We start from the raw sequence: 16,443 nt of genomic DNA, 5'->3' as shown, positions 1-16,443 counted from the left end.
AGGACCTAGGGTGTAGGTGGTAGAAGCCACAACTTCGTCACCAGCGGAATTGGTGGTGCTGTAGAAGGATACGACTTCTGTAGCAGTAGATGATCCTGATACTACTTCGGTTGTGTAAACAGCTGGAACTGATAGAGGACCTAGGGTGTAGGTGGTAGAAGTCAGAACTTCGTCACCAGCGGAATTGGTGGTGCTGTAGAAGGATACGACTTCGGTAACGGTAGATGATCCTGATACTACTTCGGTTGTGTAAACAGCTGGAACTGATAGAGGACCTAGGGTGTAGGTGGTAGAAGCCACAACTTCGTCACCAGCGGAATTGGTGGTGCTGTAGAAGGAAACGACTTCTGTAGCAGTAGATGATCCTGATACTACTTCGGTTGTGTAAACAGCTGGAACTGATAGAGGACCTAGGGTGTAAGTGGTAGAAGCCACAACTTCGTCACCAGCGGAATTGGTGGTGCTGTAGAAGGAAACGACTTCTGTAGCAGTAGATGATCCTGATACTACTTCGGTTGTGTAAACAGCTGGAACTGATAGAGGACCTAGGGTGTAGGTGGTAGAAGCCACAACTTCGTCACCAGCGGAATTGGTGGTGCTGTAGAAGGATACCACTTCTGTAGCAGTAGATGATCCTGATACTACTTCGGTTGTGTAAACAGCTGGAACTAATAGAGGACCTAGGGTGTAGGTGGTAGAAACCACAACTTCGTCACCAGCGGAATTGGTGGTGCTGTAGAAGGATACGACTTCTGTAGCAGTAGATGATCCTGATACTACTTCGGTTGTGTAAACAGCTGGAACTGATAGAGGATCTAGGGTGTAGGTGGTAGAAACCAGAACTTCGTCACCAGCGGAATTGGTGGTGCTGTAGAAGGAAACGACTTCGGTAAAGGTAGATGATCCTGATACTACTTCGGTTGTGTAAACAGCTGGAACTGATAGAGGACCTAGGGTGTAGGTGGTAGAAACCAGAACTTCGTCACCAGCGGAATTGGTGGTGCTGTAGAAGGAAACGACTTCTGTAGCAGTAGATGATCCTGATACTACTTCGGTTGTGTAAACAGCTGGAACTGATAGAGGACCTAGGGTGTAGGTGGTAGAAGCCACAACTTCGTCACCAGCGGAATTGGTGGTGCTGTAGAAGAAAACGACTTCTGTAGCAGTAGATGATCCTGATACTACTTCGCTTGTGTAAACAGCTGGAACTGATAGAGGACCTAGGGTGTAGGTGGTAGAAGCCACAACTTCGTCACCAGCGGAATTGGTGGTGCTGTAGAAGGAAACGACTTCTGTAGCAGTAGATGATCCTGATACTACTTCGGTTGTGTAAACAGCTGGAACTGATAGAGGACCTAGGGTGTAGGTGGTAGAAGCCACAACTTCGTCACCAGCGGAATTGGTGGTGCTGTAGAAAGATACGACTTCTGTAGCAGTAGATGATCCTGATACTACTTCGGTTGTGTAAGCAGCTGGAACTGATAGAGGACCTAGGGTGTAGGTGGTAGAAGCCACAACTTCGTCACCAGCGGAATTGGTGGTGCTGTAGAAGGATACGACTTCTGTAGCAGTAGATGATCCTGATACTACTTCGGTTGTGTAAACAGCTGGAACTGATAGAGGACCTAGGGTGTAGGTGGTAGAAGCCACAACTTCGTCACCAGCGGAATTGGTGGTGCTGTAGAAGGATACGACTTCTGTAGCAGTAGATGATCCTGATACTACTTCGGTTGTGTAAACAGCTGGAACTGATAGAGGACCTAGGGTGTAGGTGGTAGAAGCCAGAACTTCGTCACCAGCGGAATTGGTGGTGCTGTAGAAGGATACGACTTCGGTAACGGTAGATGATCCTGATACTACTTCGGTTGTGTAAACAGCTGGAACTGATAGAGGACCTAGGGTGTAGGTGGTAGAAGCCACAACTTCGTCACCAGCGGAATTGGTGGTGCTGTAGAAAGATACGACTTCTGTAGCAGTAGATGATCCTGATACTACTTCGGTTGTGTAAACAGCTGGAACTGATAGAGGACCTAGGGTGTAGGTGGTAGAAGCCACAACTTCGTCACCAGCGGAATTGGTGTTGCTGTAGAAAGATACGACTTCGGTAGCAGTAGATGATCCTGATACTACTTCGGTTGTGTAAACAGCTGGAACTGATAGAGGACCTAGGGTGTAGGTGGTAGAAGCCACAACTTCGTCACCAGCGGAATTGGTGGTGCTGTAGAAGGAAACGACTTCTGTAGCAGTAGATGATCCTGATACTACTTCGGTTGTGTAAACAGCTGGAACTGATAGAGGACCTAGGGTGTAGGTGGTAGAAGTCAGAACTTCGTCACCAGCGGAATTGGTGGTGCTGTAGAAAGATACGACTTCTGTAGCAGTAGATGATCCTGATACTACTTCACTTGTGTAAGCAGCTGGAACTGATAGAGGACCTAGGGTGTAGGTGGTAGAAGCCACAACTTCGTCACCAGCGGAATTGGTGGTGCTGTAGAAGGATACGACTTCGGTAGCAGTAGATGATCCTGATACTACTTCGGTTGTGTAAACAGCTGGAACTGATAGAGGACCTAGGGTGTAGGTGGTAGAAGCCACAACTTCGTCACCAGCGGAATTGGTGGTGCTGTAGAAAGATACGACTTCGGTAGCAGTAGATGATCCTGATACTACTTCGGTTGTGTAAACAGCTGGAACTGATAGAGGATCTAGGGTGTAGGTGGTAGAAACCAGAACTTCGTCACCAGCGGGAATTGGGGGGGCTGTATAAAGAAACCACCTATCTGCAACGGCGGTAGATGATCCTGATACTACTTCGGGTTGTGTAAACAGCTGGAACTGATAGAGGACCTAGGGTGTAGGTGGTAGAAGCCACAACTTCGTCACCAGCGGAATTGGTGGTGCTGTAGAAGGAAACGACTTCTGTAGCAGTAGATGATCCTGATACTACTTCGGTTGTGTAAACAGCTGGAACTGATAGAGGACCTAGGGTGTAGGTGGTAGAAGCCACAACTTCGTCACCAGCGGAATTGGTGGTGCTGTAGAAGGATACGACTTCTGTAGCAGTAGATGATCCTGATACTACTTCGCTTGTGTAAGCAGCTGGAACTGATAGAGGACCTAGGGTGTAGGTGGTAGAAGCCACAACTTCGTCACCAGCGGAATTGGTGGTGCTGTAGAAGGATACGACTTCGGTAGCAGTAGATGATCCTGATACTACTTCGGTTGTGTAAGCAGCTGGAACTGATAGAGGACCTAGGGTGTAGGTGGTAGAAACCAGAACTTCGTCACCAGCGGAATTGGTGGTGCTGTAGAAGGATACCACTTCTGTAGCAGTAGATGATCCTGATACTACTTCGGTTGTGTAAACAGCTGGAACTAATAGAGGACCTAGGGTGTAGGTGGTAGAAACCACAACTTCGTCACCAGCGGAATTGGTGGTACTGTAGAAGGATACGACTTCTGTAGCAGTAGATGATCCTGATACTACTTCGGTTGTGTAAACAGCTGGAACTGATAGAGGATCTAGGGTGTAGGTGGTAGAAACCAGAACTTCGTCACCAGCGGAATTGGTGGTGCTGTAGAAGGAAACGACTTCGGTAACGGTAGATGATCCTGATACTACTTCGGTTGTGTAAACAGCTGGAACTGATAGAGGATCTAGGGTGTAGGTGGTAGAAACCAGAACTTCGTCACCAGCGGAATTGGTGGTGCTGTAGAAGGAAACGACTTCGGTAACGGTAGATGATCCTGATACTACTTCGGTTGTGTAAACAGCTGGAACTGATAGAGGACCTAGGGTGTAGGTGGTAGAAGCCACAACTTCGTCACCAGCGGAATTGGTGGTGCTGTAGAAGGAAACGACTTCTGTAGCAGTAGATGATCCTGATACTACTTCGGTTGTGTAAACAGCTGGAACTGATAGAGGACCTAGGGTGTAGGTGGTAGAAGCCACAACTTCGTCACCAGCGGAATTGGTGGTGCTGTAGAAGGATACGACTTCTGTAGCAGTAGATGATCCTGATACTACTTCGGTTGTGTAAACAGCTGGAACTGATAGAGGACCTAGGGTGTAGGTGGTAGAAGCCACAACTTCGTCACCAGCGGAATTGGTGGTGCTGTAGAAGGAAACGACTTCTGTAGCAGTAGATGATCCTGATACTACTTCGGTTGTGTAAACAGCTGGAACTGATAGAGGACCTAGGGTGTAGGTGGTAGAAGCCACAACTTCGTCACCAGCGGAATTGGTGGTGCTGTAGAAGGATACGACTTCTGTAGCAGTAGATGATCCTGATACTACTTCGGTTGTGTAAACAGCTGGAACTGATAGAGGACCTAGGGTGTAGGTGGTAGAAGTCAGAACTTCGTCACCAGCGGAATTGGTGGTGCTGTAGAAGGATACGACTTCGGTAACGGTAGATGATCCTGATACTACTTCGGTTGTGTAAACAGCTGGAACTGATAGAGGACCTAGGGTGTAGGTGGTAGAAGCCACAACTTCGTCACCAGCGGAATTGGTGGTGCTGTAGAAGGAAACGACTTCTGTAGCAGTAGATGATCCTGATACTACTTCGGTTGTGTAAACAGCTGGAACTGATAGAGGACCTAGGGTGTAGGTGGTAGAAGCCACAACTTCGTCACCAGCGGAATTGGTGGTGCTGTAGAAGGATACGACTTCTGTAGCAGTAGATGATCCTGATACTACTTCACTTGTGTAAGCAGCTGGAACTGATAGAGGATCTAGGGTGTAGGTGGTAGAAACCAGAACTTCGTCACCAGCGGAATTGGTGGTGCTGTAGAAGGAAACGACTTCTGTAGCAGTAGATGATCCTGATACTACTTCGGTTGTGTAAACAGCTGGAACTGATAGAGGATCTAGGGTGTAGGTGGTAGAAACCAGAACTTCGTCACCAGCGGAATTGGTGGTGCTGTAGAAGGAAACGACTTCTGTAGCAGTAGATGATCCTGATACTACTTCGGTTGTGTAAACAGCTGGAACTGATAGAGGACCTAGGGTGTAGGTGGTAGAAACCAGAACTTCGTCACCAGCGGAATTGGTGGTGCTGTAGAAGGAAACGACTTCTGTAGCAGTAGATGATCCTGATACTACTTCGGTTGTGTAAACAGCTGGAACTGATAGAGGATCTAGGGTGTAGGTGGTAGAAGCCAGAACTTCGTCACCAGCGGAATTGGTGGTGCTGTAGAAGGAAACGACTTCTGTAGCAGTAGATGATCCTGATACTACTTCGGTTGTGTAAACAGCTGGAACTAATAGAGGACCTAGGGTGTAGGTGGTAGAAACCACAACTTCGTCACCAGCGGAATTGGTGGTGCTGTAGAAGGATACGACTTCTGTAGCAGTAGATGATCCTGATACTACTTCGGTTGTGTAAACAGCTGGAACTGATAGAGGACCTAGGGTGTAGGTGGTAGAAACCACAACTTCGTCACCAGCGGAATTGGTGGTGCTGTAGAAGGATACGACTTCTGTAGCAGTAGATGATCCTGATACTACTTCGGTTGTGTAAACAGCTGGAACTGATAGAGGACCTAGGGTGTAGGTGGTAGAAGCCACAACTTCGTCACCAGCGGAATTGGTGGTGCTGTAGAAGGATACGACTTCTGTAGCAGTAGATGATCCTGATACTACTTCGGTTGTGTAAACAGCTGGAACTGATAGAGGACCTAGGGTGTAGGTGGTAGAAACCAGAACTTCGTCACCAGCGGAATTGGTGGTGCTGTAGAAGGAAACGACTTCTGTAGCAGTAGATGATCCTGATACTACTTCGGTTGTGTAAACAGCTGGAACTGATAGAGGACCTAGGGTGTAGGTGGTAGAAGCCACAACTTCGTCACCAGCGGAATTGGTGGTGCTGTAGAAGGATACGACTTCTGTAGCAGTAGATGATCCTGATACTACTTCGCTTGTGTAAGCAGCTGGAACTGATAGAGGACCTAGGGTGTAGGTGGTAGAAGCCACAACTTCGTCACCAGCGGAATTGGTGGTGCTGTAGAAGGATACGACTTCGGTAGCAGTAGATGATCCTGATACTACTTCGGTTGTGTAAGCAGCTGGAACTGATAGAGGACCTAGGGTGTAGGTGGTAGAAACCAGAACTTCGTCACCAGCGGAATTGGTGGTGCTGTAGAAGGATACGACTTCTGTAGCAGTAGATGATCCTGATACTACTTCGGTTGTGTAAACAGCTGGAACTGATAGAGGACCTAGGGTGTAGGTGGTAGAAGCCACAACTTCGTCACCAGCGGAATTGGTGGTGCTGTAGAAGGAAACGACTTCTGTAGCAGTAGATGATCCTGATACTACTTCGGTTGTGTAAACAGCTGGAACTGATAGAGGACCTAGGGTGTAAGTGGTAGAAGCCACAACTTCGCCACCAGCGGAATTGGTGGTGCTGTAGAAGGAAACGACTTCTGTAGCAGTAGATGATCCTGATACTACTTCGGTTGTGTAAACAGCTGGAACTGATAGAGGATCTAGGGTGTAGGTGGTAGAAACCAGAACTTCGTCACCAGCGGAATTGGTGGTGCTGTAGAAGGAAACGACTTCGGTAACGGTAGATGATCCTGATACTACTTCGGTTGTGTAAACAGCTGGAACTGATAGAGGACCTAGGGTGTAGGTGGTAGAAGCCACAACTTCGTCACCAGCGGAATTGGTGGTGCTGTAGAAGGATACGACTTCTGTAGCAGTAGATGATCCTGATACTACTTCGGTTGTGTAAACAGCTGGAACTGATAGAGGATCTAGGGTGTAGGTGGTAGAAACCAGAACTTCGTCACCAGCGGAATTGGTGGTGCTGTAGAAGGAAACGACTTCTGTAGCAGTAGATGATCCTGATACTACTTCGGTTGTGTAAACAGCTGGAACTGATAGAGGACCTAGGGTGTAGGTGGTAGAAGCCACAACTTCGTCACCAGCGGAATTGGTGGTGCTGTAGAAGGATACGACTTCTGTAGCAGTAGATGATCCTGATACTACTTCGGTTGTGTAAACAGCTGGAACTGATAGAGGACCTAGGGTGTAGGTGGTAGAAGTCAGAACTTCGTCACCAGCGGAATTGGTGGTGCTGTAGAAGGATACGACTTCGGTAACGGTAGATGATCCTGATACTACTTCGGTTGTGTAAACAGCTGGAACTGATAGAGGACCTAGGGTGTAGGTGGTAGAAGCCACAACTTCGTCACCAGCGGAATTGGTGGTGCTGTAGAAGGAAACGACTTCTGTAGCAGTAGATGATCCTGATACTACTTCGGTTGTGTAAACAGCTGGAACTGATAGAGGACCTAGGGTGTAGGTGGTAGAAGCCACAACTTCGTCACCAGCGGAATTGGTGGTGCTGTAGAAGGATACGACTTCTGTAGCAGTAGATGATCCTGATACTACTTCGGTTGTGTAAGCAGCTGGAACTGATAGAGGATCTAGGGTGTAGGTGGTAGAAACCAGAACTTCGTCACCAGCGGAATTGGTGGTGCTGTAGAAGGAAACGACTTCTGTAGCAGTAGATGATCCTGATACTACTTCGGTTGTGTAAACAGCTGGAACTGATAGAGGACCTAGGGTGTAGGTGGTAGAAGCCACAACTTCGTCACCAGCGGAATTGGTGGTGCTGTAGAAGGATACGACTTCTGTAGCAGTAGATGATCCTGATACTACTTCGGTTGTGTAAACAGCTGGAACTGATAGAGGACCTAGGGTGTAGGTGGTAGAAGCCACAACTTCGTCACCAGCGGAATTGGTGGTGCTGTAGAAGGATACGACTTCGGTAGCAGTAGATGATCCTGATACTACTTCGGTTGTGTAAGCAGCTGGAACTGATAGAGGACCTAGGGTGTAGGTGGTAGAAGTCAGAACTTCGTCACCAGCGGAATTGGTGGTGCTGTAGAAGGATACGACTTCTGTAGCAGTAGATGATCCTGATACTACTTCGGTTGTGTAAACAGCTGGAACTGATAGAGGACCTAGGGTGTAGGTGGTAGAAGCCAGAACTTCGTCACCAGCGGAATTGGTGGTGCTGTAGAAGGATACGACTTCTGTAGCAGTAGATGATCCTGATACTACTTCGCTTGTGTAAACAGCTGGAACTGATAGAGGACCTAGGGTGTAGGTGGTAGAAGCCACAACTTCGTCACCAGCGGAATTGGTGGTGCTGTAGAAGGAAACGACTTCGGTAACGGTAGATGATCCTGATACTACTTCGGTTGTGTAAACAGCTGGAACTGATAGAGGACCTAGGGTGTAGGTGGTAGAAGCCACAACTTCGTCACCAGCGGAATTGGTGGTGCTGTAGAAGGATACGACTTCTGTAGCAGTAGATGATCCTGATACTACTTCGGTTGTGTAAACAGCTGGAACTGATAGAGGATCTAGGGTGTAGGTGGTAGAAACCAGAACTTCGTCACCAGCGGAATTGGTGGTGCTGTAGAAGGAAACGACTTCGGTAACGGTAGATGATCCTGATACTACTTCGCTTGTGTAAGCAGCTGGAACTGATAGAGGACCTAGGGTGTAGGTGGTAGAAGCCACAACTTCGTCACCAGCGGAATTGGTGGTGCTGTAGAAGGAAACGACTTCTGTAGCAGTAGATGATCCTGATACTACTTCGGTTGTGTAAACAGCTGGAACTGATAGAGGACCTAGGGTGTAGGTGGTAGAAGTCAGAACTTCGTCACCAGCGGAATTGGTGGTGCTGTAGAAGGATACGACTTCTGTAGCAGTAGATGATCCTGATACTACTTCACTTGTGTAAGCAGCTGGAACTGATAGAGGACCTAGGGTGTAGGTGGTAGAAGCCACAACTTCGTCACCAGCGGAATTGGTGGTGCTGTAGAAGGATACGACTTCGGTAGCAGTAGATGATCCTGATACTACTTCGCTTGTGTAAGCAGCTGGAACTGATAGAGGACCTAGGGTGTAGGTGGTAGAAGTCAGAACTTCGTCACCAGCGGAATTGGTGGTGCTGTAGAAGGATACGACTTCTGTAGCAGTAGATGATCCTGATACTACTTCGGTTGTGTAAACAGCTGGAACTGATAGAGGACCTAGGGTGTAGGTGGTAGAAGCCACAACTTCGTCACCAGCGGAATTGGTGGTGCTGTAGAAGGAAACGACTTCGGTAACGGTAGATGATCCTGATACTACTTCGGTTGTGTAAACAGCTGGAACTGATAGAGGACCTAGGGTGTAGGTGGTAGAAGTCACAACTTCGTCACCAGCGGAATTGGTGGTGCTGTAGAAGGATACGACTTCTGTAGCAGTAGATGATCCTGATACTACTTCGCTTGTGTAAGCAGCTGGAACTGATAGAGGACCTAGGGTGTAGGTGGTAGAAGCCAGAACTTCGTCACCAGCGGAATTGGTGGTGCTGTAGAAGGATACGACTTCGGTAGCAGTAGATGATCCTGATACTACTTCGGTTGTGTAAGCAGCTGGAACTGATAGAGGACCTAGGGTGTAGGTGGTAGAAGTCAGAACTTCGTCACCAGCGGAATTGGTGGTGCTGTAGAAAGATACGACTTCTGTAGCAGTAGATGATCCTGATACTACTTCGCTTGTGTAAACAGCTGGAACTGATAGAGGACCTAGGGTGTAGGTGGTAGAAGCCACAACTTCGTCACCAGCGCCAATTGGTGGTGCTGTAGAAGGATACGACTTCTGTAGCAGTAGATGATCCTGATACTACTTCGGTTGTGTAAACAGCTGGAACTGATAGAGGACCTAGGGTGTAGGTGGTAGAAGCCACAACTTCGTCACCAGCGGAATTGGTGGTGCTGTAGAAAGATACGACTTCTGTAGCAGTAGATGATCCTGATACTACTTCGGTTGTGTAAGCAGCTGGAACTGATAGAGGACCTAGGGTGTAGGTGGTAGAAGTCAGAACTTCGTCACCAGCGGAATTGGTGGTGCTGTAGAAAGATACGACTTCTGTAGCAGTAGATGATCCTGATACTACTTCACTTGTGTAAGCAGCTGGAACTGATAGAGGACCTAGGGTGTAGGTGGTAGAAGCCACAACTTCGTCACCAGCGGAATTGGTGGTGCTGTAGAAGGATACGACTTCGGTAGCAGTAGATGATCCTGATACTACTTCGGTTGTGTAAACAGCTGGAACTGATAGAGGACCTAGGGTGTAGGTGGTAGAAGCCACAACTTCGTCACCAGCGGAATTGGTGGTGCTGTAGAAAGATACGACTTCGGTAGCAGTAGATGATCCTGATACTACTTCGGTTGTGTAAACAGCTGGAACTGATAGAGGATCTAGGGTGTAGGTGGTAGAAACCAGAACTTCGTCACCAGCGGAATTGGTGGTGCTGTAGAAGGAAACGACTTCGGTAACGGTAGATGATCCTGATACTACTTCGGTTGTGTAAACAGCTGGAACTGATAGAGGACCTAGGGTGTAGGTGGTAGAAACCAGAACTTCGTCACCAGCGGAATTGGTGGTGCTGTAGAAGGATACGACTTCTGTAGCAGTAGATGATCCTGATACTACTTCGGTTGTGTAAACAGCTGGAACTGATAGAGGACCTAGGGTGTAGGTGGTAGAAGCCACAACTTCGTCACCAGCGGAATTGGTGGTGCTGTAGAAGGATACGACTTCTGTAGCAGTAGATGATCCTGATACTACTTCGGTTGTGTAAACAGCTGGAACTGATAGAGGACCTAGGGTGTAGGTGGTAGAAGCCACAACTTCGTCACCAGCGGAATTGGTGGTGCTGTAGAAGGAAACGACTTCGGTAACGGTAGATGATCCTGATACTACTTCGGTTGTGTAAACAGCTGGAACTGATAGAGGACCTAGGGTGTAGGTGGTAGAAGTCACAACTTCGTCACCAGCGGAATTGGTGGTGCTGTAGAAGGATACGACTTCTGTAGCAGTAGATGATCCTGATACTATTTCGCTTGTGTAAGCAGCTGGAACTGATAGAGGACCTAGGGTGTAGGTGGTAGAAGCCAGAACTTCGTCACCAGCGGAATTGGTGGTGCTGTAGAAGGATACGACTTCGGTAGCAGTAGATGATCCTGATACTACTTCGGTTGTGTAAACAGCTGGAACTGATAGAGGACCTAGGGTGTAGGTGGTAGAAGCCACAACTTCGTCACCAGCGGAATTGGTGGTGCTGTAGAAGGAAACGACTTCTGTAGCAGTAGATGATCCTGATACTACTTCGGTTGTGTAAACAGCTGGAACTGATAGAGGACCTAGGGTGTAGGTGGTAGAAGCCAGAACTTCGTCACCAGCGGAATTGGTGGTGCTGTAGAAAGATACGACTTCTGTAGCAGTAGATGATCCTGATACTACTTCGGTTGTGTAAGCAGCTGGAACTGATAGAGGACCTAGGGTGTAGGTGGTAGAAGCCACAACTTCGTCACCAGCGGAATTGGTGGTGCTGTAGAAGGATACGACTTCTGTAGCAGTAGATGATCCTGATACTACTTCGCTTGTGTAAGCAGCTGGAACTGATAGAGGACCTAGGGTGTAGGTGGTAGAAGCCAGAACTTCGTCACCAGCGGAATTGGTGGTGCTGTAGAAGGATACGACTTCTGTAGCAGTAGATGATCCTGATACTACTTCACTTGTGTAAGCAGCTGGAACTGATAGAGGACCTAGGGTGTAGGTGGTAGAAGCCACAACTTCGTCACCAGCGGAATTGGTGGTGCTGTAGAAAGATACGACTTCTGTAGCAGTAGATGATCCTGATACTACTTCACTTGTGTAAGCAGCTGGAACTGATAGAGGACCTAGGGTGTAGGTGGTAGAAACCAGAACTTCGTCACCAGCGGAATTGGTGGTGCTGTAGAAGGAAACGACTTCTGTAGCAGTAGATGATCCTGATACTACTTCGGTTGTGTAAACAGCTGGAACTGATAGAGGACCTAGGGTGTAGGTGGTAGAAGCCACAACTTCGTCACCAGCGGAATTGGTGGTGCTGTAGAAGGATACGACTTCTGTAGCAGTAGATGATCCTGATACTACTTCGGTTGTGTAAACAGCTGGAACTGATAGAGGATCTAGGGTGTAGGTGGTAGAAACCAGAACTTCGTCACCAGCGGAATTGGTGGTGCTGTAGAAGGAAACGACTTCGGTAACGGTAGATGATCCTGATACTACTTCGGTTGTGTAAACAGCTGGAACTGATAGAGGACCTAGGGTGTAGGTGGTAGAAACCAGAACTTCGTCACCAGCGGAATTGGTGGTGCTGTAGAAAGATACGACTTCTGTAGCAGTAGATGATCCTGATACTACTTCGCTTGTGTAAACAGCTGGAACTGATAGAGGACCTAGGGTGTAGGTGGTAGAAGCCACAACTTCGTCACCAGCGGAATTGGTGGTGCTGTAGAAGGAAACGACTTCTGTAGCAGTAGATGATCCTGATACTACTTCACTTGTGTAAGCAGCTGGAACTGATAGAGGACCTAGGGTGTAGGTGGTAGAAGCCACAACTTCGTCACCAGCGGAATTGGTGGTGCTGTAGAAGGATACGACTTCGGTAGCAGTAGATGATCCTGATACTACTTCGCTTGTGTAAACAGCTGGAACTGATAGAGGACCTAGGGTGTAGGTGGTAGAAGCCACAACTTCGTCACCAGCGGAATTGGTGGTGCTGTAGAAAGATACGACTTCGGTAGCAGTAGATGATCCTGATACTACTTCGGTTGTGTAAACAGCTGGAACTGATAGAGGACCTAGGGTGTAGGTGGTAGAAGCCACAACTTCGTCACCAGCGGAATTGGTGGTGCTGTAGAAGGAAACGACTTCTGTAGCAGTAGATGATCCTGATACTACTTCGGTTGTGTAAACAGCTGGAACTGATAGAGGACCTAGGGTGTAGGTGGTAGAAGTCAGAACTTCGTCACCAGCGGAATTGGTGGTGCTGTAGAAAGATACGACTTCTGTAGCAGTAGATGATCCTGGTACTACTTCGGTTGTGTAAACAGCTGGAACTGATAGAGGATCTAGGGTGTAGGTGGTAGAAACCAGAACTTCGTCACCAGCGGAATTGGTGGTGCTGTAGAAGGAAACGACTTCGGTAACGGTAGATGATCCTGATACTACTTCGGTTGTGTAAACAGCTGGAACTGATAGAGGACCTAGGGTGTAGGTGGTAGAAGCCAGAACTTCGTCACCAGCGGAATTGGTGGTGCTGTAGAAGGATACGACTTCTGTAGCAGTAGATGATCCTGATACTACTTCACTTGTGTAAGCAGCTGGAACTGATAGAGGACCTAGGGTGTAGGTGGTAGAAGCCACAACTTCGTCACCAGCGGAATTGGTGGTGCTGTAGAAGGATACGACTTCTGTAGCAGTAGATGATCCTGATACTACTTCGGTTGTGTAAACAGCTGGAACTGATAGAGGATCTAGGGTGTAGGTGGTAGAAACCAGAACTTCGTCACCAGCGGAATTGGTGGTGCTGTAGAAGGAAACGACTTCTGTAGCAGTAGATGATCCTGATACTACTTCGGTTGTGTAAACAGCTGGAACTGATAGAGGACCTAGGGTGTAGGTGGTAGAAACCAGAACTTCGTCACCAGCGGAATTGGTGGTGCTGTAGAAGGAAACGACTTCTGTAGCAGTAGATGATCCTGATACTACTTCGGTTGTGTAAACAGCTGGAACTGATAGAGGACCTAGGGTGTAGGTGGTAGAAGCCACAACTTCGTCACCAGCGGAATTGGTGGTGCTGTAGAAGGAAACGACTTCTGTAGCAGTAGATGATCCTGATACTACTTCGGTTGTGTAAACAGCTGGAACTGATAGAGGACCTAGGGTGTAGGTGGTAGAAACCAGAACTTCGTCACCAGCGGAATTGGTGGTGCTGTAGAAGGAAACGACTTCTGTAGCAGTAGATGATCCTGATACTACTTCGGTTGTGTAAACAGCTGGAACTGATAGAGGACCTAGGGTGTAGGTGGTAGAAGCCACAACTTCGTCACCAGCGGAATTGGTGGTGCTGTAGAAGGAAACGACTTCTGTAGCAGTAGATGATCCTGATACTACTTCGGTTGTGTAAACAGCTGGAACTGATAGAGGACCTAGGGTGTAGGTGGTAGAAGCCAGAACTTCGTCACCAGCGGAATTGGTGGTGCTGTAGAAGGAAACGACTTCGGTAACGGTAGATGATCCTGATACTACTTCGGTTGTGTAAACAGCTGGAACTGATAGAGGACCTAGGGTGTAGGTGGTAGAAGCCACAACTTCGTCACCAGCGGAATTGGTGGTGCTGTAGAAGGATACGACTTCTGTAGCAGTAGATGATCCTGATACTACTTCGCTTGTGTAAGCAGCTGGAACTGATAGAGGACCTAGGGTGTAGGTGGTAGAAGCCAGAACTTCGTCACCAGCGGAATTGGTGGTGCTGTAGAAGGAAACGACTTCGGTAGCAGTGGATGATCCTGATACTACTTCGGTTGTGTAAGCAGCTGGAACTGATAGAGGTTTTATGGTGTATATTGTTGAGCTTAATATTTTTTTACCGGCGGCATTGGTAGTGCTGTAAAAGGATATTATTTCCGTAATAGTAGTTGTAGGTTTTTTAATTTTAGTTGTATAAGGTTTTGGCAGTGGTGGTGGATGTGCGAGTTCTACAATGTATTCATAAAGTGTTGTTATTCCATTTGCTCCATTATCTACTTTTGTTATGGTTTTCACAGTTTGCAATGTTGTTCCAGTGTAGGTTGAAACACTAGTATAGATTGTTGTTGTTGATAATTTTTTTGGGATATATATGATTTCTGTATAATAGTATGTGTACTTGTGACCATTGTAACCTGGAACTGTTCTTACATTAATGGAAGTAGATTTAGTATTGATGTTACTTTGATAGGAGGTGATTGTTTCGGAAATGTGGATACCCGGAGTCCCAATATGATAGACTGTCACAATTCTCTTAAAATAGTGGTGTCTGTAAACGGTATAATATTCAATGTAGAATGTTGTGCGGTATAGACCTGTCCAAGGTTGAGTTTTATATACTTGTGGTTTACTATTTACTAGTCCTAAATGGATAAATAGCAATAATATACTTAAGTAAAAATAATTTTGAAACTTCATTCTTTTTGAATTGTTTGATCGACTATTTTTATCTTTTAGCTGTTTTGCTATTTGATTGATACAAAGTAAAAAATGTTCATTATTTCTGTCATCACAATTCGTCTCTTATATAGTAATGTTTATGATGTAAAATATTTGAGGATTTTATCACGTTCATAATGGAATCTCTGCAAAAGTTTCTTCTGTTAAAATAGTTTTAATATTATTCGAGTAAAGTGCTTAATAGAAGTATGATATTTAATGCAAGAATCTAATAAAGGAAACAATTTATTGATAAATTTGGAGATTTAGTTATATGCACTCATTTGAACTAAGAAAATTAATAATTCAAAAAAGTGGATATGCATAAGGTCCGGTAACAAATTTTGTGTATGCGGTAGAGAAAGGATCCCTTGGTGAACAGGTGGAAATTAGAATTACTAAAAATGATTTCTCTAAGATTCTCTAGAGACAGATTACTCTTAAAAAGGATGCTAGTAATATTCCATCTTTTAAAATATTTAACATACTTCGAACAAGCATTGTATGATAACATGAATAGTAGCAAGACTGACTTACGTATGCATTATTAAACAAGATATCTGTAAGACTGTTTTTCGGGGAGGTTTGCCAATATAACATATATCAATTGATACGAGTAAATATTTTCGTAGTTGCAGTGACCAGTGAAAAATATTTTTCCGAAATTCTAAAACGTTGATCGATTATTGCATAAATGTGCATGTTAATATAGCAATATCCCTGTTCTTTAGGACTTGAGGAGGTGAACATTGTCTATATTTATTACGAAATAGTTTATTATACAGTTGAATACCCTAGAACAAGAAATTTGACTCGAAAATGCAGTACATGGGAAAGCTATACTATTGATGTTATGGTTTATACACAAAGTATTCATCTAGAAGAACAATAATATTTTATGTCATTATGATAACTATCATTTTTTCTATCGTATTCATGATTATAATTAAATAAGCAAGTGTCGAATATCCCTACACAAGCCATATATCTAACAACTAGTTGAAGTGTTGGATTCATTTGCTAGTATAAAGTTTTTCCATTTTTAAAAATATTAACATTGCAATTATTTTATATATTTATCCTGTTTTTTCCAATAACATTTTACCCAGAGTATTCAAAATAATTAGAAGAGATGCTTAATATGTTTATTTATCTTTTGCATTTTTAAAAAAAGTACGTGAACATATATTATTAATGATAAATTGCATTTTATACAGGTCCTTTAACAATTTGAATGTTTGGCGACTCTTATCAAATTCATTTAATAATTTGTCTCAAAGGTAATAAAATTGAAAGGGTAGCATTTCATTCAATATAAGGATCTGGTATTTAAACTACTTTACACATATCA

General features: G+C 45.6%; 1 protein-coding gene and 1 further gene across 1 annotated transcript, besides 2 other annotated features; both read right to left on the bottom strand.

The window, feature by feature from the left end:
* Positions 1-2,778: a sequence feature (similar to hypothetical protein; correction of possible frameshift sequencing error).
* Kpol_1054p65 lies at positions 1-9,694 on the bottom strand (the record flags this gene model as incomplete).
* Positions 2,780-9,694: a sequence feature (similar to hypothetical protein; correction of possible frameshift sequencing error).
* Kpol_1054p64 (uncharacterized protein) lies at positions 9,630-15,011 on the bottom strand (the record flags this gene model as incomplete). The annotated part of the gene is made up of 1 exon (XM_001645823.1): positions 9,630-15,011. A coding segment is annotated over one exon (5,382 nt), but the record flags the coding sequence as incomplete, so codon positions are not given.
* Positions 15,012-16,443: the final 1,432 nt, after the last annotated feature.

Source organism: Vanderwaltozyma polyspora, genomic scaffold, assembly GCF_000150035.1.
Source record: "Vanderwaltozyma polyspora DSM 70294 KpolScaffold1054 genomic scaffold, whole genome shotgun sequence".
NCBI classification, from domain to species: Eukaryota; Fungi; Ascomycota; class Saccharomycetes; order Saccharomycetales; family Saccharomycetaceae; genus Vanderwaltozyma; species Vanderwaltozyma polyspora.
Note: the sequence above shows the minus strand (reverse complement) of the source record. Positions and strands in the feature narration are given on the sequence as shown.